The 25,871-nt window shown below is 48.7% G+C and overlaps 3 protein-coding genes across 16 annotated transcripts in view; 2 read left to right on the top strand and 1 right to left on the bottom strand.

Annotated features, from left to right (window-relative positions):
* cmtr1 (cap methyltransferase 1) lies at positions 1-6,245 on the top strand. 2 transcript variants are annotated; one of them, XM_029141009.3, is made up of 24 exons: positions 1-306; positions 673-777; positions 915-1,072; positions 1,178-1,336; positions 1,465-1,557; positions 1,657-1,728; positions 1,916-2,010; positions 2,138-2,210; positions 2,305-2,503; positions 2,589-2,707; positions 2,793-2,889; positions 3,006-3,138; positions 3,221-3,400; positions 3,481-3,537; positions 3,632-3,689; positions 3,769-3,837; positions 4,005-4,136; positions 4,246-4,371; positions 4,518-4,609; positions 4,730-4,798; positions 4,939-4,986; positions 5,089-5,201; positions 5,292-5,400; positions 5,483-6,245. In XM_029141009.3, the coding sequence occupies exons 2-24, from the start codon at positions 678-680 to the stop codon at positions 5,616-5,618; spliced, it is 2,487 nt and encodes an 828-aa protein (XP_028996842.1). In that variant the 5' UTR covers positions 1-306; positions 673-677; the 3' UTR covers positions 5,619-6,245. The 2 variants fall into 2 exon arrangements, with proteins under 2 accessions (XP_028996842.1, XP_028996841.1); XM_029141008.3 differs by having other exon boundaries at positions 1-414.
* Positions 6,246-6,429: 184 nt separating this feature from the next.
* hebp2 (heme binding protein 2) lies at positions 6,430-8,713 on the top strand. The gene is made up of 4 exons (XM_029141017.3): positions 6,430-6,660; positions 7,078-7,213; positions 7,546-7,726; positions 7,811-8,713. The coding sequence occupies exons 1-4, from the start codon at positions 6,586-6,588 to the stop codon at positions 8,001-8,003; spliced, it is 585 nt and encodes a 194-aa protein (XP_028996850.1). The 5' UTR covers positions 6,430-6,585; the 3' UTR covers positions 8,004-8,713.
* A 1,042-nt stretch (positions 8,714-9,755) lies between these two features.
* Positions 9,756-25,871, bottom strand: part of nhsl1b (NHS-like 1b) — a 68,655-nt gene continuing 52,539 nt past the window's right edge. For 9 of the 13 annotated variants that reach the window (XM_055506510.1, XM_055506511.1, XM_055506509.1 and 6 more), the window contains 6 exons: positions 23,683-23,810; positions 21,701-21,905; positions 20,121-20,252; positions 15,296-18,619; positions 14,214-14,346; positions 9,756-11,871 (listed from right to left, as the gene is read on the bottom strand). In XM_055506510.1, the coding sequence (XP_055362485.1) occupies positions 11,229-11,871; positions 14,214-14,346; positions 15,296-18,619; positions 20,121-20,252; positions 21,701-21,905; positions 23,683-23,810 (4,565 nt within the window). In that variant the 3' untranslated portion in view covers positions 9,756-11,228. The remainder of the gene's footprint in view (positions 11,872-14,213; positions 14,347-15,295; positions 18,620-20,120; positions 20,253-21,700; positions 21,906-23,682; positions 23,811-25,871) is intronic. The other 4 variants (XM_029141005.3, XM_029141006.3, XM_029140999.3 and 1 more) reach the window with 3 other exon arrangements.

The raw sequence follows: 25,871 nt of genomic DNA, 5'->3' as shown, positions 1-25,871 counted from the left end.
TATGACGTGTCATCAGAGGGAGAAGGACCCCTGCTCGCCCAGAGCAGACACGGGCTCATGTGAAACTTCAGCAATTGTGCATTTAAAAGCATTTTTTTTCATACTGAAATAAAACTGTGAATCTGGAAACATGTGGAATTAACGCCCCGTCGACGCTGCCTCGTCGCAGAAGACGGAAGTTGTCCTCCTGAGCTGCTAACAACTAGCTGGCTAACTTAGCCGGCTAACGGCTAAAGCTGCTACAGCCGCGCAGATTGGGTTTGTTAGAAAACACATACAGCTGCAACAGTGACACTAAACAACCAGGTCCGTGTACTTCCGTGTTGTTTCCCGTCAAACTGAATCTCGGAGAGTGGCATGGGCCCATTTTACTACAACTTAACTGACAGCTGCTAACAGCAACACAACAGCTAGGTAAATGCTTGTTTCCAGTGTTTGTACGCGCTGAGATTCTTATGTCATTATTAAGTTCTCATCACATTGGCTGAGAGTCAGTTTTTATTATATGTAATGTTGACGTCAATATTATTGGTTTTCATTCATCCACCGATTAACTGACTAATTGTTTACTAGTTTGCTTTGCATTTTGCTCCTTATATAATGAATTAAGGTCTTTCGCACCTTATCTGTCAACTAGATAACTTTTTTCTCGCTCTCTTTGTATTGTTTCAGCCATAATGAAGAGAAGAACGGAAGCACCGTTGCCACCATTGCATGGCACAAAACGACGCTATGATTACAGCAGCTCAGATGAGGAGTCTCGGTTGTCCAGACAAGGTAGAGCAGTTGTTTCCACCACCAAACGATTAAGCAGAACTCATACTCAATTAACAATTTTAAAGGCGTTTGTCCAAGTGCCGTTGAATGAATGAGCGTGTTGTTCTCTGACGTTGTGCATGTGTGGTCCTGTCCAGACTCCAGCCAAAATGACTCCCTCAGTGACCAGGAGGATCACAGACCTGGGTTCTCTATGCCTTCCATATCATCCTTTGATGCCCAAGACACAGACACCAACTCCACACAGGCCCCCTCCAAGTTCTCTATGTACAACAGTGTATCACAGAAGCTCATGGTAATACTAACTTACACTTACACTTCTGTGTGGCAGAGTTTCCTCTGCTCTTAAATGATAAATAAAATAAATAATTCCCTTTTCTGTTACTTCTTACACCTTCAGGCTAAAATGGGTTTCCGTGAAGGAGAGGGTTTGGGAAAGTTTGGCCAGGGACGCAAGGAGATTGTGGAAGCTTCTACACAGCGAGGCAGAAGAGGTCTTGGACTCATACTACAGGGCTTCCAGGGAGAGCTCAATGTGGACTGGCAAGATGAACCGGAGGTACACAACAGTAACTAATAAATGTCACGTTTTTAGTTAGTTTAATTATATTAGGTCTTTTAGAACGGAGCAACTGTTGGTTGTTTTTGTTGCTAAAATATTTGTTTGTGTCTTTTCCATTTGACCAGCCAAGTGCTGTAGAGAAGGTAGATTGGTTCCCAGAGTGCACCACAGAGATCCCAGATGCAGATGAGCTGAGGGACTGGATGGTTACAGGACCGGTAAATTAAAAATTAGGACACAGATTTAAATACGTTTACATATATTTAGCTTGATACATATATACATCTTGTTCACGTTTTGTTTTCTACTGCCCACAGAGAAAACTTCAGATTGAAGATGAGACAGAATTCTGCACAGAAGATCTCCTGCACACTCTTTTAAGGTGCAAGGTAAAGCACCTACTGTCCTTTCACGTTCAGTTTTTAATTGTAATGTTAAGCGTAAAATAATGAACAATAACATCAGATACTCTTGACAATAACAGATTTCTAATGAAATGATAATGAATGGCGGTAAAGTACCTTTTGGATATAGGTGTTGTTCTTGAATTTACTGCTGTTTCTATGTGACGTTCAGACAGTTTTTGATGACCTGGAGGGTGAAGAGATGAGAAGAGCACGGACACGCTCAAACCCTTATGAGACAATCAGAGGAGTCTTTTTTCTGAACAGGTCAGTTATTAAGTACTTGCTACTGCTTGAAATTATATTAGCAACTAATGACCGATATTTAAGTACACTTTTAAGGTGTACTTTGATCAAATGCAGTAACAATTTTAATTTTGCGTTGTGTATTTAGAGCAGCTATGAAAATGGCCAACCTCGACCACTGCTTCGACTATATGTTTACTAACCCAAAGGATTCACAAGGGGTGAGTTGGTTAAAGGAACTTGGCTCAAGAGGCACAGGCCCACAAAAACAGATGGCCAGACCAACTTATGTCTTGTCCCACTGTTGTTATGTAGAGACCTCTGACGAAGGACCGTGAGGGCGAGCTTCTGTACTTTGGTGACGTCTGTGCAGGACCTGGAGGCTTTTCAGAGTACATACTGTGGAAACGGCGCTGGCACGCCAAGGGCTTTGGCATGACGCTGAAAGGACCCTGTGACTTCAAACTAGAGGATTTCTTTGCAGCGCCGAGCGAGCTGTTCGAGCCTTACTACGGTACACTCAGACAAAGCACTTTGCACTTAGGATATGTCTGAGGGGATGAATAGTTCCGAGAAAGGTTGACCTCTGTGGGTCCTAGGTGAGGGAGGAGTCGATGGAGATGGTGACATCACCCGGCCAGAAAACGTGACTGCCTTTCGAAACTTTGTCCTGGAGAGCACTGAGAGAAGAGGGCTGCACTTCCTCATGGCAGATGGAGTGAGAATACATCACTGTTTGATTTTCTGATATGACTGCTGCCTGTGGTATCGGCTGTGGTTGGATCAACCTCTGACTTTGGCAGGGTTTCTCTGTGGAAGGCCAGGAGAACATTCAGGAGATCCTGAGTAAGCAGCTTCTGCTCTGTCAGTTCCTCACAGCCCTCTCTACACTCAGGACAGGTGTGTTTGTGCCTTAGTTGTCATGTAGACAGTCTGCATAGCTATCCATTAATAGACAGCATTGGTGATATTATACTCACTCTGTACCGGTATACTGGTGCGTTTGTCTTCTCCAGGTGGCCACTTTGTCTGTAAGACCTTTGACCTCTTCACTCCCTTCAGTGTGGGTCTGGTCTATCTGGTCTACCTCTGCTTCGAAAGGATCTCCCTCTTCAAACCCCTCACCAGCAGGCCTGCCAACTCTGAGAGGTGAGTTGCATCTGTGTTTTTTGCCTGTGTGTCCATGTTTTTGGTCAGCTATAGTACAGAAATTCCCCCCACATATTCACAGGTATATTGTGTGCCGCGGTCTGAAGCCTGGTTCAGATGCCGTCAGGGAATACATGTTCAGAGTCAACTTGAAACTAAACCAGCTGAGAAACACAGACAGAGATGTTACAGAGGTGGTTCCCCCCAACATCATCAAAGAAGATACAGACTTCTACCAGTTTATGGTCAACTCCAACGAGAGGTAGCGACGCTCGATATTCACAAAGGTTTTACTTAGTTTTTTATATATTGCTTGGCTGATTGAATTCACTGTCACTGCAGCCTCTGTGCGGTTCAGATCAAAGCCTTGGCCAAGATCCATGATTATGTTGTTGACCCGTGAGTACGCTTTTTTCTTCCCATCCATTTGTAGCTTTATGAGCGGTACGTTTAGTGTGGGACTGACTTTGTGGCACTGTATTTTTGGTTCCAGGACCCTTTCAGAGCCAAGGCAAGCTGACATCAGGAAGGAGTGCCTGAAGCTGTGGGGGGTGTGGTAACACTTTTAATAAATATTAGTCTATTACACCTCTATTGTTTTGTCTCTAAACTGTTTTTGTTAATCTGCAGGTCCCAGACAAAGCCAGAGTCACTCCTGCTTCCTCAGATCCAAAGACAAAGTTCTATGAACTGATTATGGTCAGTTTATAAATCTGTGATTAAACTAGAAAACAACAAATGTAAAAATGCATAGTGGGGTAGAAGCAGTTTAGCGGGCCTGTAAAATAAAGATTTAAATAACGACTCTTATCACTTTGCTAATGAATGATAATATGTGTTATGTGCTATATGTGTTGGATCCCAAGAATTCAGAAGTGGAGTCCTTCCAATCCAAGATCACTCCTCTAAACTCAAGCACACTGGATAAGCTGCGTCATATCATGGACTACAGGTGCATTGTGGGAGGAGGAGAGCAGATCTTCCTTCTAGCTCTAGGGGTGAGTCTTAGGAGAAGAAGTTGTTGACGTAATCTCAATTTGCCCATCCACATCTTTTAATGTAGGAATAGTCGATATTTGCGTTGAGCTTGTGTGTTGTTTTGAGTAGAAGTCTCAGATATATACATGGGATGCAAAGATGCCTGTGCGCTGGAAGAAACTGGAGGGTTTCCGGCTGGAGTTGCCAAGAGATACGCTTTTAAGTGTGGAGATCGTCCAAGAGCTGAAGGGCGAGGTGAGCTGAGGGAAAATCCCTTGTGCTTGGCTCCATTTGTCAAAAAGACGACATACTCCAGTTGTTCTCAGTTGACGTGTGTACGCAGCCATTAAACTCTTACGTAGTTGTTGTACAAGTACAAATCTAGTATATTTGTTCTTCAGGGCAAAGCTCAGCGGAGAATTGGTGCAGTTCATGTAATGGATGCACTAATACTAAATGGCACTGATGTACGAGGTCAGCACTTTAACCAACGGTAGGACACTGGTGCCACCCTTTGTAGAACTGCTGAGGTCGACACAGCGCTGTACCATTAGCCGTGGAAGCATTGCTCTGTTTTTTATAGTTCAGTAAAAGAATCCGATTGTATGTCCAGGATCCAGATGGCTGAGAAGTTTGTGAAAGCTGTGGCCAAACCAAGCAGACCAGACATGAACCCTATCAGGTAATAACTCGAATGAATTCAGCTGTTTTTGTTTTGAAGGGAACTGGAAGATGTGAAAGTTTGAAGTTGCATATCCAATGAGATAAGAAAACTATTCAAAGGACATTGGGAATTAAAGTTAACCTTTTTTTTTAAATCAGAGTGAAAGAAGTTTACAGACTGGAGGAAATTGAGAAAATTTTTGTCAGGTAAGGCAACATGTGAGCAGTGACTTTTAAAGTCCAGGTTTGGTGTGATTCTGTAAATGTCTGAGTTACTTTACTGCAACAAGTTTTTATTTTCTCATCCAGACTCGAAATGAAGGTAACCAAGAGCTCAGGGGGATTCCCACGTCTGTCCTACACTGGTAGAGACGACCGCCATTTCCTACCTACGGGCCTATACATCATTAAGACTGTTAATGGTGTGTACAGTCACGTTGTTGGTTCCTTTAATGTGTCTAAGTAGCATTTAACGTGTTTAAAGTGTCTGACGCTCTGGCTGCACTTATCAGAGCCGTGGACGATGGCATGGAGCAAGAACTCCAACAAGAAATTTTTCTATAACAAGAAAACAAAGGATTCCACGTATGACATGCCGGCAAACGCTGCTGCCCCGTTCCAGTACGTAGCATCTGCACTGTTGTGGCTTAGCGTCTCTGGGTGAGCGCTGTATTGATTGTCTTCGCTGTGTCTTTGTCCACAGCGTCTGTCACTCTGAGCGGCTCTTCTGGGCCTGGGTGGATGGGGTGATAGTTCACGACTCTCAGACCCGGGTGGACCCGGAGAAACTGTCCAAGGATGACGTTTTGTCCTTCATCCACCAGAATCACCAGGCTTGACTCCCAGTGCTCCCAGTACCATCTGAAGACAGAATGCACTTACTGGCCTGGACTTTACACCGCTCAGTCACAAGCCGGCCGGTGCTTTGTGAAACCTGACAACACCTTCTACATCCTCCATTTTAGGTCACAAGCAGGTTGGAGCTCCGATCTCGGGCGTGGTGACTTGTTGGGTTTGTTTTAAATGGTTCCGTGTCTGTAGGTGCTTGCAGGACGTGACAGACAGAAGGGTTACATGCCGAACTATGCATCCAGTCTTGCTCGCTTTCCTCTTTGCTATAATCACAGCTGCTCATCCCGTCTCTCCTTTTGTAGGAACGTCTCAGTGGCAGCAACGAAGGCCTAATCTGTAGCTAGCTCCTAAACACAGTCATGTTTTACATTTCTTACAGTGGTCTGACCTGTTACACACGTGGTAGCTTTCCTCATTTGTACATGATTTAAAAAATTTGAAGGGTGTCTGTTTAGCTTTTAAGTTGTTTCTACCCTGTCACCTCTCTGTGACTGTGCCTCATCACCTGGACTGTTTAATAAACGCTGTAAATGGTAAACTTCTCCTGTAAATTGGGTGTTTGGTTCGTTTGATGTAAATCACAATGCCTTAAATAAATGGTAGATATTTACGGAGTTCCTGGTGAAATCTCGCCTTTAAGCTTCACCCAACAAATGACACCAAAAGGTTCACAGTCGCTCAGTCAATCAGATGCGAGCTTTTTGTAGCCGGAAGTGACGTCAGCGTCGCCCCTCCGCCCGAGCGCCGCGATCATACGCGGGAAGCTACGCGTAAGTTTACGTCAACTTCCGCGAGTTGTGCAACTTCTGAGGCGTCGGATACATAACTGGTGTCACGTGACGTGACGTAACAGGCGTCTTACCTGTGCGATCTTTTTACGACAGGCGCCTGATACCTCGCGCTCCGTTTGATGCTTTGCAGACGTCGTCGACACTTTTGCCTCGAACGCGCGTGATGCTGAAAGCTCTGGGACAGACGTTCTTCTCCACCGGGCTGCAGAACCCCGGCTTCACGGCGGGGGAGCCCAAGGTAAACGCTGTGCTTCACTCTGTCCAACTAACCTTCGAGCTTCAATATTTACTCGACCATCACGTTCTCGCAGTCAGTCAAATTCTCCATATTCATCGTGGTGCTGAACAAATGTTCAGGTGAACTCGTTTAATTTATTATTGATGTCCATTAAAAGCCTTTTGTTTACACCCGTGAGGAGTTTGTGTTTGGATGAGCCGGAGGTGTGATGGGCGGGGCAGGAAAGCAGCAAACCTCCATAAATAATGCACGCGGCGAACTGAATAATGAACAGTCCCCTCGTTATGTCGCCGTAAAGTTGTCACAGCTGAGCAGATCTGCTGCGCGCGCACGGCGAAGGTTCCCGGACGCGGCGCCGTTTATTGACGTTTTGACCCCGAGCTGCGCATTAACGAGCCCGGTCCATAACCCACGCAGGGACGGGACTACGAGGTCCGCACCTACCACGCCGCCAAGTGGGCGAGCACCACGCTGAGTGGGATGCAGATGGACGCGGCCATGAGCGCCGGCTTCCGCAGACTCTTCAGCTACATCCAAGGCAACAACCAGAGCAGTGAGTTTGGGCCCAACACGTAAATCTGCACCGTGGAAGTTGTGGGGAAGTTGATGAGTAAATGCAAGAGAAAGGGCGCTGTAGAACTTTTTTTGTGCTGCTCAGCAGTTTGCTGCAGGATTATTTATGAGAATCTATATTGTTGGTGCTGTTGATCGGTGAGGACACAGCGATCTATAAACGGGGGCTTTAATCCCCTACATCTTCCCACCATCTGTTCATGCGGCGGTACCTGCAAAGGTCTGATTTGCCGCCCGGCAACCGCGGGCTTGTTTAGAAAACCCGATATCCGAGCGCCCGGCGGCATCTGATCCCTGCTCTGTTCCACCCAGAGGCCAAAGTGGAGATGACGGCACCGGTGACCTGCCGCGTGGACCCCGGCGCCGGCCCGGCGTGCGAGTCCCGCTTCACCGTGTCCTTCTACGTCCCCGAGGAGCAACAGGCGAGCCCACCAGAACCCAGCGACCCAGAGGTGTTCGTGGAGCAACGGAAGGAGTTCACAGCCTACGTCAGGTGGAGCTGCTCCACTTATAAGTCCATTATAATTACACTGTTTTATTCAGTCAGTTAACTGTGAGGCTCCGACTCCTTCCTCAGGACCTACGGCGGCTTCTCCAGCGACACCATGAGGCAGGAGGAGCTCCTGAAACTGCTGGAGAGCCTCCAGAGGGACGGGGTCCAGTTCGTGGACAAGCCGTTCTACACCGCGGGCTACGACAGCCCCTTCAAGCTCACCAACCGCAGGAACGAGGTCTGGATCCTCCAGAAGAACCCAGAGGAGGCGGAGTAGAGGTCAAAGGTCGCACAGCACCCGCCCAAGATTTGACCATGATTTGAAGGATTTCTGTGATTATTTTAATAAATTAACTTGTGAATGTTAACCACTAATATTAGAAAAAAACGCCCTCCAGCTCTGAATAGTACAGTCGTACTGTGTCGTACTGCGACGTGGTCCCAGTGGAGCAGTTTTCCCAGCAGAGGGAGCCAAGTAGAAAGAAAAGGCTTCAAAAAGAAACCGCAAGGGCATCAAGTCAGAAGTTACACACTAATTTTCCATCAGGTGTTTGTGTTTATGTTTGTTTACTAAGCTGTTGTCTTAATGCTACTATTACAGGCATTATTAAGTGCATTGGATTTTTTAACCTCATGTTTCTGAATGTTACTTCGTACACCTGCTAATCTGAACAGTGACTCGTGGGCATTTCTTCATTCTCATTCCTGGCGTCAAACATGTGTGTGGGTCCCTGACGAGCGCTGGTCGGCGGCCGGTGGCACCACGCTCTGTCCGGTCCAACGTTGAACCGTACCGATCAACTGCGAAATCGTTATGTTTCAGTGCCTTCTAACGACACAAACAAGCCTCATGTTTTTAATACATAAAAACAATGGTCATATTTTGTAGCTCCTCATGTGCCTGAAATAACATCTCATTCTCCTCCATATAAGGTGAGATTATGTAAAATTTATTACGGCATTAATAATAAATACACCTCATGATGATTACTCTGGTAATGTGTCGTGTTCTTTTCATGTGGTTTGAGCATCGCTGAGAGTTGAGTCCGATCTGCAGCGGATACAGATCGTGACCTTTTTATCATTCAGATGAGGTTCACGTCGCCCTTTATCCTCTCTCTCTCTCTCTCTCTCTCTCCCTGTCTCTCGCCCTCCCTGTCTGCTGAGTCATTTGTTTTATTTGTGGCAGGACTGTTCCTGATATCATGTTCAGATACTCAGCAGGAATTACTCCTTTTATTTTTTTTGACACACTGCAACTTCATCTGTTGTTCAGTCTCTGGTGGAGCTCAGTAAGTGAACTGTATAATCTGTTTCACTCTGATCACCACAGTCGTGGCTTGTTTTTTTCTATCTACCCCCTCTGGCCTGGGGGAGACATTGAGTTGGTGCGGAGGACGGGGTTTAAAAATATGTCCGTGGCAAATTAATTTTCTGGTGGCGAGGATTATCTTATTAAATGAACGTAAGATCATGTGACTTAAATGTATTTTTGCTTGATGTGAAGGTTTCCTCCCTCATCCCATATTGCAGATCAAGGTCATTAGACACTTGGCTGAGCTGGAGGTGTCAGTAGGTGTGTGTTGCTGTCTGGTACATTTATATTGCTATTCCTATCCTGGGTGTGCTTCATGTTATAGGTGATGCAAGGATGCTGCACGGAGGGTGTGTCGTATCAGAGCAGAGGGAAACATGAGGCGTCAATAGTGTGATTATAGCTGGAAGGAGTTGGTATTGATTCCTGTGTCAGCCAGATGGACACAGCGTCACCAGTGCAGCAGCAGAGGGCAGGTGACAGCTGAGCTGGACCGGGTGGGACGGAGGCAGCTGTTTGACACCAGACAGGACGGTCCAGCCTGCCTGGAGGGGGAGGAGGGCTGAACGATGGCCTCTGGAGTTTTCCAGATGACGGACGAATGTGGGCGCCATGGCGACGGCGCTAATGAGGTGGCGATGCTGGCGTTGGGCTAGCAGATGGCTGTGAATCACGCATTCGCACGCGGGAAGAAGAAAGCACACAGAGCCACGCTTTAAATACCACCTTGTATTATTACACAGACGTACACAGGAGCGTTCGCAGACGCCTCCGGCTCGGCTCCCACCGCTTCACGACTCCGCTCTGAGATCGGAACGTTCAGGGGCGAGACGAGTGACCGATCGCGGCGCAGACGCGCTGCGGTCACGGAACCGCAGCGTTACTGGCTGTTAGGAGGTTCTGAAGTCTTACGGCTGAGAGACTCAGAGACCACATTTACCAGCGGGAGGTTTGCATCATTCAAGATTAAGGGCTGTGGAAGGCTAAAGCATAAATATTAACGACATAGCGGGTTTTCATCGTGAAGCACCTTTTAAAGGAAAGAGTCACAGTGGTGAACGTGGTCCAAAGCCCCTCTTGACCCTGGGAGCCTCCGTCAGCCTGTCTGCTGAGCCTGAGCAGGTCACTGTACTGCAGCCCGGCTGTGTGAAAATAAATAGTCTACAAAAAAGAAAGCGACTCCCTTCCAGCAGACACGAGCCTCTGCAATGTACAAAGTCTTTTTGAAAATAAGTCAATGTTACTTAAAACTAATCTCTCTATGTATTTACATACGGAACAATATAAAACTGCAAAAGGATAAACGGAAGCGAGAAGCTCAACAGCATTATAGAAACCATCTAAGTCCTAAGAAGGTCCCAGTGGGTCTCAGCAAACCAAACGTCTGGACGAGCAGGCGAGCTCCCATTGATTGTTCAGTTCTTTGGCCAATGTGATCACTGACAGACCCGGGCAGTAAATCAGCTGTGTCTAACGTGGATTCTGGCTTTACATTTATAGAATCATACAGAGCTAAGTCAGCACATCCCTTGTTTACAGAAACAAACTTTAAAACATACTTTTGAAGTCACAAACAAAGAAAAGACCTATGGACAGTGCAAAATCTACACGTTAGCATTTTTTGGACTTTGAGGAAATTAGCAATAATTTATTTTGTGTTTAACCCCAAACCTTCATCGACTTGTTGCCTTTTGACCGGTGGACCTACTGCCCCCCCTCGACCCTGAAGCCTCACACACTTCCCAGAGCCAACGAAGCACACGTTCACAGTCCACTCTGGCCGCCTGGCTACGTAGCATCACAGCAGCAAGCTGAGCAAACAACTCGTGACCTCTCAGGTCCTTCGATTCACCTTAGTTTGCCATCTGATCCTTGATTTTCAGAGTATCGGTGGTGAAATTGTTAAACAGCAAAACAAATGGAAAACAAACTAAGAAACGCTGGTTTCGTAACACAAAGGGTGAGTCACCAAACGGGAGAGTGAGAACCATGGGAGTCTCAAAAAGCTACACCAGAACCAGCTGTCCACTTCAGTCCAGTCTGTGAAGGGGCGTCCTCCAACCTCACATCAGGACCGGACACGCTCACATCCTCCGAGGCGGTGTCTCTAATGGGCCCTCACTTGGCTCCTTTCCTGCCTCTACCTGTTAAAACACTGGAGTTCAGCCTGTATCCGCGGGCGCCTCCTTAAGTTCTGCTCCCTTCAGATAAAGTGCCGTTGGCGTTCTGGAGCGCCTCTGCAGCGTCCGCGTACTCGCTCTCAGCCAGCTCGCCCTCCCGTTCGCAGATGACCGTCATGGGGCTGCTGAGGATGCGGCTGCGCGCGTTGTACTTGCTGCTGGCGGCCGACGGCGGCGTGCGGGAGCGCCCGTACTTGGAGCCGCCCATGGAGTAGGACGGCGACGCCGGCGAGGACGCGGCCGGGGCCTCGTGGCGGCTCCACTCGTCCGTGGCCCGCTTGGCGCGTCCGGGGGAGGCGAAGGGGCTGTGGGGGGTGGTCGGGGAGGAGGGGGAGGCGGGCGACTCCAGCGCCGACTCGGAGCGCGTCCGCTGGAAGCGCGGGTCGGTGGAGCGCAGCATCTCGGCGGCGGACATTCGGAAGCTGGTCTCGGAGCGGCTGCCCTTCTTCAGCAGCAGCGCCTTGAAGGTGTCGCTGCTGGTGGACGACTTGCGGAGGTTGCGCTGGATGGAGCTGGTCTGCCGGGGCAGCGGGGACGCCGGGCCGACGGGGGACGCGCTGGTGGGGGTGGCGGGGGGAGACGGGGGGTGGCTCCCGGCGCGGGACTTCTCGTCCTCAGAGTCCTTGCGACCCAGGACCTTGCGCTTGGACCTGGAGAAGGATGTGGGACAAGCCAATTAATGGAGAGCTTATGGAAATCCTACAAGCAGCAGCAAAACGACTTGGAGGCAGCTGAATTGACAGAAGGAATGAATCAGCTGCAAGAAGAAGCGGTGTGGCAACAGTTTTGGTATGAAATGAGGTCATTGAACGTATTCAGATTTTAAGGCTGGAGCATATGGGGCTTCATACGCGTTAGCACTGAGTGTTTGTGGCTTAATAACAAGATTGCACTTAAACGCACGCCTCCAGTATTTGTCCCAAATTTGCCATATGTCTCCGCTGCCCCCAGCAGTCATGCGTCACAGCACAAATCTTAAAACAGTTAAGGCACAATGAGCATTAGGCAGCGGGGAGTCTCCACGAGCCAAACGACGGCAAGGAGCCGAGGAGTGTTTTGATTCTGAACTGCAGACGCTGCGTTTCGGAATTAAAATTTCGATATGGCACATTGAAATTAATCAAAAACACAAAATGCGAGAGGAGCCTAAAGCGGTTTTAATCACACAAAGGCGATTCAGCCTCCTCTCAGCGGGGGGTATGAGAATGTTTGGCTGCACCATCTATATCTTCTTTACCAAAGCATAGCAACAAAGCTGCAAATGGCAGAAACACAGGAGATTGAGGTTAGCAGCGAAACGTTATTAATCGCCTGCTGCACGTTACACAGCTAGTACAACCGCCATGGCAGAAACAAGCCTTGCTAATTAAAGTGGAGGGGCTACTTGCCACTTCGCACCTCTCTAGAAAGGCTGCACCCACCCACTGCATGCCCCCGCTGCACAAGGGAGGGGAAGGGAGGAGGGGGGAGACAGAGATGATTAAAGGCATGGGAAATACAGATTGTGTGATAAGGAACACCAATTTGACGCTAAAGGTAAAGAAAGGAGTGAAGGACATGGTGAGACAAAATCCTTAATCCTCAGATTAGATCTCCAGAAGAAATTCTTCCCCAAAGGATAAATAACGTGCAGAGAATATGCTTGTGAAGGTCAAACTACAGGCAGGCGTGAGGAATGTCAATGATTTGTGGACGCATCCACGTCCGCTTTCTGGTTCAGAAACACTGCAAGATGTGTCTGTGCCCTAAATTCAACCGTGAGCTCCCTCCACGTTGGCCCGTCGGCGTTACGTAAGACGTTCTCACACACGTTCCCACGTGCGTGCGCTCACACACCTGGTGTCGGTCAAGCGAGACCCGTCCGCGCTGCACTGTGACAAACGCAGACGTGGAAGTGATACAAACTCGACTGGAGCGAACGATGCTGCAGACGCAGATCCATCTCCTGCTTGTTACACATTTAAGTTGTACAACAGAAGATTTGCAGCTGTGACGGTATTTCATTCAAGATTTTTTTCTTCTGTTTTCCCAGACAGAGACGGAGGAAACCGGGAAGGGAAAATGAAATTTAAATGGGTGTCAGTATGAGCCATTAGCATGAAACAGAACATGAAAGTCATTTGAATGCTTGTGTTTCAAGGCGCCTTGTGAATGTTTTTAATTTTAAATATGTCTCATGATCTGAATTTACTTTTACCCCCCACGTTTTGCAAATTATCTACTGCACACATCTAGAGTGGAATTCTTTGATTTACAGGTCGTTGGCTGCTCTAATTTCAACGCCTCGGCCAGGAATTCATCATCACCTCCCCGCTCCTCAAATATCTGTAAAATTATTCTATACGCGCTACACTGGCGAGGTGTGATGGAGGAACGGCAGAATGAAGAGTGGCAATCAGGCGGGGATCGAAGCTGGGGCTCGTGAAAGCCTGCGATGCTCAAGAGAACTCCAGCTGCCGCCACACGTGACTGTGAGAAACAAATCGGCGGGCGGCATTAGAAATTTATGTGCGCTGCCTTTGAAGCTCCAGAACACGTATGCAATGTATGTCAGAGAGGCGCATGGAATACAAGAGAGGTGGAAGACAGAAAAAGCACCAGCCGCTCTCTCTGGTGGCCTCTAACCTACATTAGGACCAGAGGGTGTAAAGCAGTTAAATAATGAATGAAGGCGCCTTCTTCCGTCTGCTGAGAATGAACAATGTAAATGTGACTGCTCTAAAACTGGTGCCTTGAGAAACATTCGACTGACTCGCAAAATTGTGCTGGAAACGGAGCTGGAGGACTCCAGAGAGCAGCTATCTGACAGATGCGTACGCCCGCAGATGGGACAGGGCTCGGGGAAGTTATGACGGAGGTGGAGGAGAGGGGGATGGAGAGATAGAGATCATGTGTTGAAGGGTGAGAGGGACGAAAGGAAAAGACGGTCTCACTGGAAAAAATAATACACGGAGAAGTAAAGGGGGGACGTGGAATGAAGCGGTCCTGGTACCTGTGAATGGCAGCGAACAGGTCCTCGGTGGTCCGGGGCCGCGTGGGAGTCGGGGTGACCATGTTCCTCTCAGCCGCCCCGTTGGCCGACGGGGCCGGAGACGATTCAGCCGTACTGGAGTCGAACACCTCACCTGAGACACACACACACACACACACACACACTGTTAGAAGGAGCAAGCAGTCGCAGTCCTTTAGGCTGCACCGCACACACACGGATCCACCATCCTGTCGCATTAACCTGGCAGGCTATGAGATCTGAAGTGGTACGGAGGAGGTGCTGGACTCTCTTCTTACATTCTGTCGCCTTTCTTCTCCAGTTCGGCTTGTTCCTCTTCCTCCTCTTCCTCCTGCACCCTCCACTCTCACGCCTGCGCTTCCACTGCCTGAGCCGCTGCAGCCAGTCTCACTTTACAGTCCCTCATCCCGTCTCCCCTTCACCCCCTCAGCAGAGATGTTCCCACCCCTTAGACCCTCCCCCTCTCACCACGGAAGGCATCTCCCCTGGGACGCTTGCCCCCTCCCTTACCTCAGACTGATGAACAGGTCTGAATAGGACAGACCGGGGATGAGCGATTAACATGAGCGAGGGGTAAAACACGCATGAATATTCTGAACCGAGGATTGTTCGCAGGGAGGACACAAGTGAAGGCTGGCGGGTGCGAAGGGGCAGAGGAAAAGCGATGCGGGAAAACGAAGGGACAATAGCCTCAAGAGATCGCTGCATATAAAATACAGAGGAATGAGTAAAAGCGGGGATGAACTGGAGTGGCTGCGGGACTGCTGTGCCAGTGATAAGCTGTCTATCCTGAGCTATTTTCACACTTTTCAAACCTTTAGAAGATTGCGGTTTCAAGTTTGGATTCGAAAGGCGAAGTGAATTTCACAGCTGCCTGAGGAGCTGGCCGCAAAACTAGCAGGCGGCAGCATCTCTACTAGCCACACAGGATTATGGTAATAGGCTTAACTAATCCATAAATGAAGTTCAGGACGGACACCACTTAAAACTACTGTTTTTTTCCACAAAGTCTGCACATAACCAACTTTGAGTGAAAAGTACTCCATTCATTCAGTCAGACTCACCTGTGTCATCCTCCTGGGAGCTGATGGACCCTGTGGTGCTGCTCGCTCCGTCTCCCTCCTCTTCTTCCTCATCATGAGCCTCTCCGTTCGTGGGTCCAGAGTCAAGGCTTGTCTCCTCGCAGGCTGAGATGTGAGATTCGTCCTTGATTTCTGTGCATGCTTCGCTGCTCCCCGCTAATGGCGCGGTGCCTTCTGAAATATCCTCCTCCTCCTGTTGCTCCCTCTCCTTTTCTTCCTCCTCATCTTTTGCCTTGATGTGCAGAGCATCCACTTGGTCCTCCGTCCGGTACAGGCTGCTTGTTTGTTCCTGCTGAGATGGAAGTGGTTCATTGATTGATTGGGGGCTAAATGGCGGGAGGAAGGAGAGCTTTGGTTTCTTGGAGACTGCAGGGGGCTGTCGTTTGACAGGAGAGCTGTGCGAGCCAAGCTGGGAGCTCTGCGGCGATTCCTGCCCTTCATCTGTTTCATTCCCATTCAAGTGAAAGTAACTCAGATCTTCAGCTTTTCCATTTAAGACAGCACTATCTGGTGTTTCATCTGTGATACTGCAGTCTAATGAGAAGCCTTCTAAAAGCTGTGATACAGGTGATGGTGAGGAGTTACGCGAGTCTTCATCTGGGGAGTTGTTGAACACAGGGAACACAGTGTTGTTCTCCTGGGAGCAGGGTTTCTCCATGACTGGGGGCTTTTGAAGCAGAGGCAGTCCCTCTGTTTCTCGGGTCATGATGGGGTCTGAGTTGTCATTCGTTTCCTTATCTGGCCGTTTAACAGAGCGTAACTGGACACTTTGCAGCGCAAACGGGGTGATCAGGGGCTTCTGTGACTTTTCAGGGCTACTGGAAGCAGCTGGTTTGGGAGCGTCTGTTTCTCTCTTCACAAAAGATGTAGATGCAAAAGATGAGCTAAAGGTGGGCAGCGGAGGAGGTGGAGGCGGAGGGGGCCCTAAGGAGGGAAGTGGAGGCGGTGGGGGAGGACTGAAGCTCCCATTGAAGGATAAACTAGGGTGAATAAGCATTTCAGGGGATGGAGGAGGTGGAAACTCTGGGGACGTAGAGCTAGCGGGTGGGTTGAGAGAGTTAGGCTGTGGTGTGGCTGGTAACGGGGGAGCTGGTGGAGGACTGTCTGCACTGGAACTTGGGGGCAACGGAGGGGGGAAAGGTGGGGGTGGGCTAAGTGGAGTGCTGGGAGCCGAGGATGAAAAGAGGGGCAGCGGTGGAGGTGGAGGAGGACCCGTGCTCTTCAGTGAGTCTGAAGTGTTGGAGGAGAGGGAGGTGGAGGAGGAGGACATGGACACAGAAGACAGAAGGGAGGACTTCCTCTCCGGCACTTTGGGTTTGGGTCGGTTGCCGGAGGGAGACTGGGACCTGGCGATCGACGGCACTGGGGTTCCCGCGGTGGGGGTGTTGGACTGGCTGGAGTAGCCGCTAGAGGGGGAGGTGAGTCTGTGTACTCTGTCTGGTGAGGAGGTGGAGGCTTTGGGCTTCACCGCCACCCCCTCCCCCTGCTCTGCACCTCCAGGGTGGTCCTGTCTGTTAGGACACTCGCCTCCATTCTGCAGGCCTCCTTGGAGAGGCCCAACAGATATGTTATCTGCAGCATGCGCTGGAGGGGTCTGCGCCCTCTGGTCGCCGTGGTTACGCGGGTACTCCATATAATAACCCCACGAGTCGGCGTAATCGGAGCGCAAGCTGCTGGTGTCGCTGTGAGCGGGCGTGACGTGGCACAGCGAGTACACGTTAGACACGCCGCTGCAGTTTGTGTTAGCTGCTAGCGACGCCGCAGAGCTACCTGCGCTAATGCTGCTCTGGCTGCGCGGCCGCAGCAACCAGGGGTCGTCGTAGTCGCTGCTGGGGCTGTGAGAGGGTGAGGACGGGGAGGCGCCCTTTCCTTTGCCTCCCTTCAATCCCATTTGAAGGCTCTGCTGCAAGCTGGCAATGAGAGACTCGTTGAGCATGGCTCCATTAGCTTGGCTAGCGCCGCCCAGGGCGCTAACCCCTCCGAGGGGTTTCTTCACACCAGGCTTGCGTCGTAGAGAGTCTGTGCGGGCCGGGGGCAGAGGAGGCTTTTTGGACTTGCGAAGGGAGATGCTGCGGGACAGCGAGTGATCACTGTACAGACTTCCAGAGTCGTCCTGATTGGCCATCTCGCGGCACTCATACATGCTGTGTCTCATGGCACGCCCCGCTCCTGCCCCGTGCCCGCTGCCATGGCTGCGGGAGCGCAGGCCCGAGTCCAGGTGCATGGAGGTGTAGTATCCGTCATTGTCCTGCGAGTACAGGGAGCTGGAGTCAGTCGTGGTCCGGGAGGAGAGCTCCAGGCTGCTGTACAGCTGGTTGATAGGAGTGGAGCAGCTGGAGGTCAGAGTGCGGTGTGGGGCCACCACGTTGTCTGGTGTGTCATACATCCACTGTTCCTCCGCTAGGCGGGATGGAGGTGTGGGGGCCAGGGTGCTGAGGCTGTGTGCGCTGCTGTCCGAGTGCCCTGACTCGCTAGCAGTTGCTGCCAGCACCAGACCACCGTCCTGTGGTGCATGTGTTGGGGTGGAGGTAGCCAGCGCCGGGCAGGTGGAGCTGTGGGTGAAGCCTGTTGGACTTGACGTTGCAGGGTCAGTGTTGATGGAGGAAGCCAGGCTGAGTGGTCGAGCTGTGGCGTAAGCGGAGGCTGGGGTGTGAGGGATCTGGCCAGATGAGCTGAGGGCAATGACCTCGGTAGACTTGGACATGGTGGCGTTGGGGATGAGCGAGGTGGAATAAGCAGCATGCGGTGAGACCACACAGGCTGGACCCCCGCCCCATTCACTGGACTGTGTCGCCCTCACCTCCTGAGACTTGGGCCGGGGCAGGGTCCCTGTCCTCGGGGCATTTCTCATGTGCACCACCGTATCATCAACCTGAAGCTTTCCAATCTGCCTCTGAGATGTAGACAGCTCCTCTGACTTGATGGGAGTGCTGCTATAGATGGGATCTGCACTGAGAGACACCCTTGCACCCTGTCTAGGCAGACTGTGGAAACGGGAGGGGTCCGCATTAAACTGATGTGGCAGCATCAAGATCCCAGAGCTGTCAGTACTGGAGATGGATATACTTCCTGTTGAAGAAGAAGCAGAAATGCCAGCCATCTGGGCGGCGATGCCCTGCCCCCTCTGTGCCCGGATTCTTCTCATGGACGGGGGTACAACCTTGACTTCTTCAGTTTGGCAGCTCGAATCTCTGGTGTCTGAACGTCGGAGTGTGGAGTTCACGCTGCCTACTCGGCCTAAAGTGGAGTACTGTCCTGGGATGAACATGGAATGCGGCCGGAGCTCCCCGCCACGTCCTTTCGCTGCTGTCAAAAGGAGACAGGACATCAGATAAACACGGCTTATCCACTACTACCTTTTCAGAAATAAGCAGAGCAATTACAATAACTGCCATCTGTTCTTCCATTAGACTGTTGTAACAAGGCTGGGCTAATTAATTTGATTTGCTGTGACCCTGTCTCATGCATTAATAACTTCTAGTTTACTACATTAGACAGGAAAGGCTATGATGAGAGACAGCGAGAGGAGAAAGAGCTTCCCCACAATGAATCCCCTCCTACATTGGCTCTGGCTTAGTACGACAAAAAACAAATATTCTCCGAGGATTCGGGAAAGGCAGCTGGTGAGGCGATAGGAAGCCAGCACATACTAGTCCAATAACGTACACACAGACACACATGCATGCACATCCAGTGCTGACAGTGTGGTACACAGGGCTATGCAGGACAGAACACACATAATCTGCAAATACAAGGACTCCCAAATGCAGACATGCCACAAAGACACACGCTGAACATACCGGCTAGTAAACAAACACGGGGCTGTGAAACAGAAGAGGAGGTCTAGTGTGTCTTCCATCTGTGGTGAATCCCCTGTTGATGTTCGTATTCCAAACATACACACTCCTGTGTCCCGTCCCCCCTCGCTCCTCTGTTCTGCTCTCTCTAAACTACACATGCACTTGCGTCCCCCTTTCGCTAAAAGCTGGAGTGACAGCTTGGCTGCCGCTTCTGCTACGATAGATTAAGAGGCAGGTTTACTTTGCAGGCAGCTCTGGAGCAAGAAAAGGGAGGAACGGAGCACTGGGACGATTACCCTAGCTCACTAACCATAACATTCAGTCCCGTCAAACTGCACTAACGAGTCCTGAGAGCTCTTGTCCCTCCATTTTGTGTCTTGGTGATCTTATCGGCCAAGGCAGGACATCTAAACGCTGCCTCCGTCCCGCAGCCCAAAGACATGTAAATAAGCGATCATCAGCAACGTGGTGCCATCAATGTCGGCTTAACACCCAGCTCAGATGAGTCACCAAAGTGGGAGAAACCTGTGAACGTTCATGAGTCCTCATCCTCATCAAGGACAGAGTCAAACATGAAAGTTGTATTTACATGCTGGAGGGCAAGTGTCTAATTATCACGTCATGATGTGACACATGCCATGATTATCAATATGTCCCTGGGATTAATACGCAGACACACACATGACACAGTACTGACAGACATGAAGCTGAAGAAATCTGACCCAGAGGAATTCTGGCACATTTACACTGACAGGAAATGCTATTACAGTATAAAACCTAGGAGGAAAGAGGTTAAATAGAGAAACTACTTGATCCAACACTGTGGACTTGCATGTGTCATTTTCTCCCTCTCAGGGGAAGTTACTCAGTGCAGTACTGTTGGTGAGTTCAGGGTTGCATCAGTGTACAGACATGTTTGGGTTAGGTTATGGGAAGTAATGAGGAGGAGCCATGCTTGTCCAGAGTGTTGGCACAGGTCTAGTATAAAGTCCCACGGTGGTCCATACCTAGCTCCATGTTGATGTTTTCAGGCAGACCTGATATAGTCTTTCTGCGTTTGACCTTCTTGGGCCGACGGGACACGGTGTCAGTGTTAATGAGGGAACGCCGGATGCTCGCCTGTCGGTCAAACACTGCCCCTGGTGGCCGGAAGGGCGAGAGCATGGCAGGCGGACACACAGGCAAACAGCAGTCGGTTAGTAGAAGGATCGAACTCGAGAACATGCAGGTGTTTTTGTTTTTATTTAAGTTGAACATGCACCAGCTAAAGGGCAGAAATGTGAAGAAGGAACATTTTTATTCATTCCTTCTTCTGGTGGTTTCTGTTGATGATCACAGTATGAAAATGTTTGATTTAGAACTCAAATATACTGTGCATGCTCTCATGCCAAAACACACATGCAAAGAAAGGATAAAGGGTAGGGCACGCACGCACACACACACACACACACACACACACACACACACACACACACACACACACACACACACACACACACACACACCTCACTATCTGTGTATTTTCCCTGAAGGAGGAGTGGCTTGCTATGAACTGGTCATCTTTCTACTACGTGGCTGGCTGCTGACAGCCTGTAGGCGTTGGGGGAAATATAAAAATGTAGAGGGCAGATAGCGTCTATCACGTTCTTCCGCCGAGTGACAGAAAAGTCCCAGATCTCTCTCTGTGTCTGTGTCTTTTACTTGCTCTTTCCCGGTAATGTAAAGTGACAGCGGATGAATGGTGCAGTGATTTGTGTAGAGTGGGACCGCATTACCTACTCATTAGTGTCCAAACCACAACAGACTTGCAGTTATATTGGCCTTGACACCAGAAAGATTCAGAGTTAATCCTTGAATGGGATTTTAGTCTTTGCACTGTTGTTCATATGTTTTCCCTGTCTTCCCGAATGATGCATAATGTCCCATAGTAGATACTGAATTACGGAGCTGGCTGAGTGGCAGAGAGCGGATGTGATATTTTCCCTGCACGTTTTGCTGTGTAGGAGCGTTCATCCGTCAAACGCCCTGTGATCTGACATGAAGTCGCCGAGAAGCCTTGACCCTTGAATAAGCTGTCAAACAATTTTCACACAAACACTCAGTCACGCGCGTACAGGAAGGTGAAGGCCGGTCTCCAAGGAGCATAATGGGAGACGGGACAATGCACAGAGGTGCAGCAGAGCAGGCAGACGTCTGTGACTGACGCGTACAGTTTTTCTCCTTTGTGGATGATTGGACACATTCATGGATTGGTCCACATCCACTTAGTCACAGATGTTGATTAAAGGAACAGTCTGACAGTTTTGTTTGTTTTTTAAAACTAAATTAGAAAATGTAATAAATTTAGAAGTATTTTTTTTCTTACAGACTCGTTGGAAGTTAATCAAAACATGTCAGAGAATTCCTTTAAGGAAGAAAAACAAAGATTGTGATGATAATGGGTTAATATAAAACAGAAAGGGATACGACCAGATCATAGTTTTACCATCAAATTTGGGGAATGATCGCTAATGACTAAATGCTACACTAACGACTCAGAGGTGGATGAAAAGGTGTAATGAGAGCAGGACTCGGTCGGTGGGCAGACCTGTGACGTTGATGGCGACTATGTCCGTGGGCACGGCCTGCGCTGCCCGCCTCATCTTCTCTTCAGGCGTGGGAAGGGGCATGGCCTTGTTCCATACCATCTGCCTGTCAACCTCTGACTCCTCCCCTTCTTCGTCGCCTCCCTGTGGCGTCTGGGGCCTCATGGAGAGCTCCGATTTGTCATCTTCTGCTGACGATGCTGTGGACTGAAAGAGAAAGAACGAGTTAACTACATGCAAAAAACAAAAAAGGATATAAATATAAAGAGACTGTGTTCAAGGAGTAGGGTAAGAAGAGAGCGAAGGACAGATGAGATGTGAAACGTAAAAGGTGAATTATGAAAGTATGAAAAGAAAAAAAATGTCAGATATTAGAAGAGTGTAAATACAATATTATAGAATTTAATGGTCCGCAACCACATTGACTGGTGATTGTTTAGACGCACACTAATGGACCCGAACACTTCATACACTGATGTGACCTTTAGAAACTTGACATCCCACAATCAATCAAAACCAAATGGAAACACACACATGCAGCGTGCCACAATCACCTATCAGAGTAAATTGAGCAAGTGATGGGAGACAGCAGGATAAAAGCAGGAGGGCGACAGCGAGGAGAAAAAGAGCAGAAATTACTCGTGCATCAAACTGCGTCCACACAGAATCACAGGCAAAAACAAACTACTGCAGCATCCAGGCTTTAAATTGAGCTTCTAACAGCGAAACGTTCGATTACTTCCTGCAATTCCAGCTCTCTGAAGTGCATCTCTAGGCCAATCTCAGCTCAAACTCTTCAAAGACAAAACCTGTTTGAACCTGACTGAAGTAAATCTGAATTTATTTTCTGGTTGCAGATCAATTTCAGCAGCAAAAGCGCCACTTCCTGCTTATAATGCATCACCACTCTTTACCTTTGTGCACCTGGAACAACATGAATGTTGTCCCCAAAGATAAAAGGACAGTCAGAAGTCTGTTTTATTTGGGTCAGAGATATAAAAATGGTACTGTTGTGTTTCCCCAACTGTTGCGTGTAATACAAAAACATAGCTGTGCTTTCACACTGACCACGCATGGTTAGATTGATAAATAAGTGGGAAGCAACAGAGAGGAGGGGAGAAGAGGGAATTTGGTTTGGCTTGTTACTTTGCATCATTGTGGCTAAACCGGGACGTCTGTTTCCCCCTTTGATGCTGCTGTCAGCCAATGTTAGGCTCACTGGGCTCAGGACAACAGAAAGCGATGGGGAAAGAGGGGAAAACGGCGAAGGACAGGAAGGGAGAAGGAAGCCAGGGTGGAGGAGGACTCAAGAGGAGAGGAGGTGAGAGTGTAGAAAGTGCAAACAAAGATAGCGAAAGATGTGAGTTGACAGTTCAGAAAAACAGTTTGTTATTGAGTTCAAGGGGTCGAGACAGGCATGACTGGCATGAAGGGGCTTCAGGGGACAAAGGAGGCCCTTATTAAAACAGCAAGACACCCCCGACCCCTTCAGTTCCCCAAATAACCATGTGTGAGTGTGAGTTTGTGTGTGAGGATAGAACAGGAGGTACACTTCACTTCACTAAAGGTTTGTTTTTGATGGTCTGTCCTCTCCATTTCTGCCTTTCCGACCACATCTATACGAATAAGATACATTTTTAACAAACAGCCCCACCCAGTGCTGGGAAAAGGCAACTGTCATTGAAAAACAACGGCTCTCGTCAGACTTCTCAAGTCTGAAAGTTATTTAAAAACAATTTTAAAAAAAATGAGTTAAACATTAAAACAACTTAAATGGTTGCAAAATTATGACGTGATTAAAATAATATATTAAAAGTAGTACTAATACCAAACCGAAAAGCAATTCAGTTCCAAATATGCATTTCCACTTGTAAACCACTGGAGGGCAGAGTGGGACTGTTTAAACTGATCAGTCGGAGCTGCTGGGACTGAGGTTGTTGTGTGTATTTGTTCACATTTAAATGAATTCTATGCGCATGCAAACCTTCTTGTCGGTTTCATCGTCCTCGTCGTCCTGCAGGCTGCTGGTGGACTGAATGGGGTCAGAGAAGGTGGGACCCTGAGAGTAGTACTGGGAGCTCCGGAAACCATCCTTCCTCAGCTTGTCACATTCTGCAGGACGCAGAACAAGCAGGTTATGTCAACATTACTAGATTTGTTATTTCACATTTATATTCTATTTAACACTAACACTCAATAGGCATGGGTCTATTTGCTTAAGGACTAAACTGGTCAATAACACAGCAGTGTAATGCAAATGTGTGAGATGTTTGGAAGGCAGAGCTGTGTAACACTTACTAGCTCCATCATCTGCATCATTGGTTTTGTGTGTGTGTGTGTGTGTGTGTGTGTGTGTGTGTGTGTGTGTGTGTGTGTGTGTGTGTGTGTGTGTGTGTGTGTGTGTGTGTGTGTGTGTGTGTGTGTGTGTGTGTGTGTGTGCGCGCGCGTGTCTTCCGTGTCAGTCACATGAGTGTGGTTTCTCTTGGATGCTGCCAAGCCTGCTCACGCCTCCACGCGGCACCACCTGCTGTGAGGCACGCATGTGTGGCTGTGTGATGAGAGGAGAGCTTGTGTGCTTGTGAGGGTATGTTTATGCAAAACTGTTCTTTGATTTGTAGCTCTTTAGGAGCGACGGCATTTAGCACAAGTGAGGAGGAGTTTCACACACACAACCAGCTTGGTGAGCATTGGGACTTGGCTTTAGGGTCATGTCTAGGGTAAAATATAGGTCAGGGTTAAGGTCTGCAGCCATAGTCATAGTCAGAATAGAAATACAAATGTGTGTGTGTGTGTGTGTGTGTGTGTGTGTGTGTGTGTGTGTGTGTGTGTGTGTGTGTGTGTGTGTGTGTGTGTGTGTGTGTAACCAGAGGAGGGGTATCGGTTTGTCTGTCACACACAGATGGCAGAAGTGTCCCTCGTTTTCCACCACACACATTTGTCTCAAGGGCTATTTGGCAGATCCTCCGCCTCGCTTTCTCTCTGATAATATATGTAAGAGCTCAGTCTTTGTCTATTACTACTACACCTTCGTGCCTGCAACCTGCTGCATGTACAAATGTTGAAAACAGGTGTTACATGTGTCCGTTTTTGAAGGAATTAGACCTGCGCTAAAGCACATGCACATCAGATTAGAGATACTCCTTTGATGCTTTTGCGCGTCATTTATCTCTACAGCTAATTACAGCACGTCCCGACAGACACACATCCTGGTGCACGTACAACGCTGTCAGTTAACAGACCCTAATGGGGCTGGTGAGTGCCGCTGCTTTAACAAGCTGATGTGGTGGCGGAATGGAAGAAGAGGTTTGGAAAGCGCGACGGTAATGAGCATGATAACAGGCAGAAGGGCTGTTAAGATGACTGCTGATGCACGATTGGGGACGGTTGATAAAATGCATGAGCTGAGCGCTGTTTGTTAACCCGGCAGAGCTGAAAGCAGGGGATCGGTAAATCACACCAAGAGAGACCAAAAGGATTGTGATATTGTGCATTTGCATTTCTAAATGAAGTCAGCACATACATTTAAGAGACTAAATGATTGATGATGAATGATGACTAAATGGGTATTAGGTACAGTGTGACCTCACTCAATAACGCCCTGTATTACATCACTAACATCACATGGATTATTATTGACATATAAGTATTACATAACCTTTCTGATATATTTCCACTTGCACAAAAGCCTCCTGCTAGGCCTCACCACCAACCCCCACGTGGCTGTGTGGAAGCCACAGTGAGAGGACATCTGACAGGTTATTGATCACGCTGCTTTGCAGAACAGACAGCGGCCGAGCTCGTGTATCTGTCTGTGGGTATGGTTTCACTGCATATTGACAAGGCACATGTGCATGAAGAGGAGCTACACATGTTTTTAATCCCCTAATATGAATTGTAAGTTTAAAAACATTGCTCTTACTAAGCCTATGTACATAAGCTTTAATTGCTAGCACTGCTGCACTTGGAGGTAATGTTGAATGCTGTTTCCCCACCACTTAACGTCCTAGCACAGGAATTAAGGCGCTAAAAGTCACAGCACAGATGCTCCCGCTAGACACCTGTTGGTTTCAGTTAGGACCCCTGGGGCTGGGTGGTAATGGGGCTTCAGGGAAGGGGGCTGCATCAATCCAGCCTCCCAGGTGGTGCTGGTCTGTTTGCAGGTCTAACAACATG

The sequence above is a fragment of the Betta splendens genome, chromosome 24, assembly GCF_900634795.4.
Source record: "Betta splendens chromosome 24, fBetSpl5.4, whole genome shotgun sequence".
NCBI lineage: Eukaryota > Metazoa > Chordata > Actinopteri > Anabantiformes > Osphronemidae > Betta > Betta splendens.
The sequence above is the reverse complement of the archived record's forward strand: the minus strand, read 5'-3'. Positions and strand labels throughout refer to the sequence as shown.

Coding starts and splice junctions, on each gene's coding strand:
- hebp2 (XM_029141017.3), top strand. CDS start 6,586: ATGCTGAAAGCTCTGGGACAGACGTTCTTCTCCACCGGGCTGCAGAAC. Junction 7,214..7,545: donor CCAAGGCAACAACCAGAGCA/GTGAGTTTGGGC, acceptor TGTTCCACCCAG/AGGCCAAAGTGGAGATGACG. Junction 7,727..7,810: donor GAGTTCACAGCCTACGTCAG/GTGGAGCTGCTC, acceptor CTCCTTCCTCAG/GACCTACGGCGGCTTCTCCA.
- cmtr1 (XM_029141009.3), top strand. CDS start 678: ATGAAGAGAAGAACGGAAGCACCGTTGCCACCATTGCATGGCACAAAA. Junction 2,708..2,792: donor ACTTCCTCATGGCAGATGGA/GTGAGAATACAT, acceptor TGACTTTGGCAG/GGTTTCTCTGTGGAAGGCCA. Junction 4,610..4,729: donor GGTCAGCACTTTAACCAACG/GTAGGACACTGG, acceptor TTGTATGTCCAG/GATCCAGATGGCTGAGAAGT.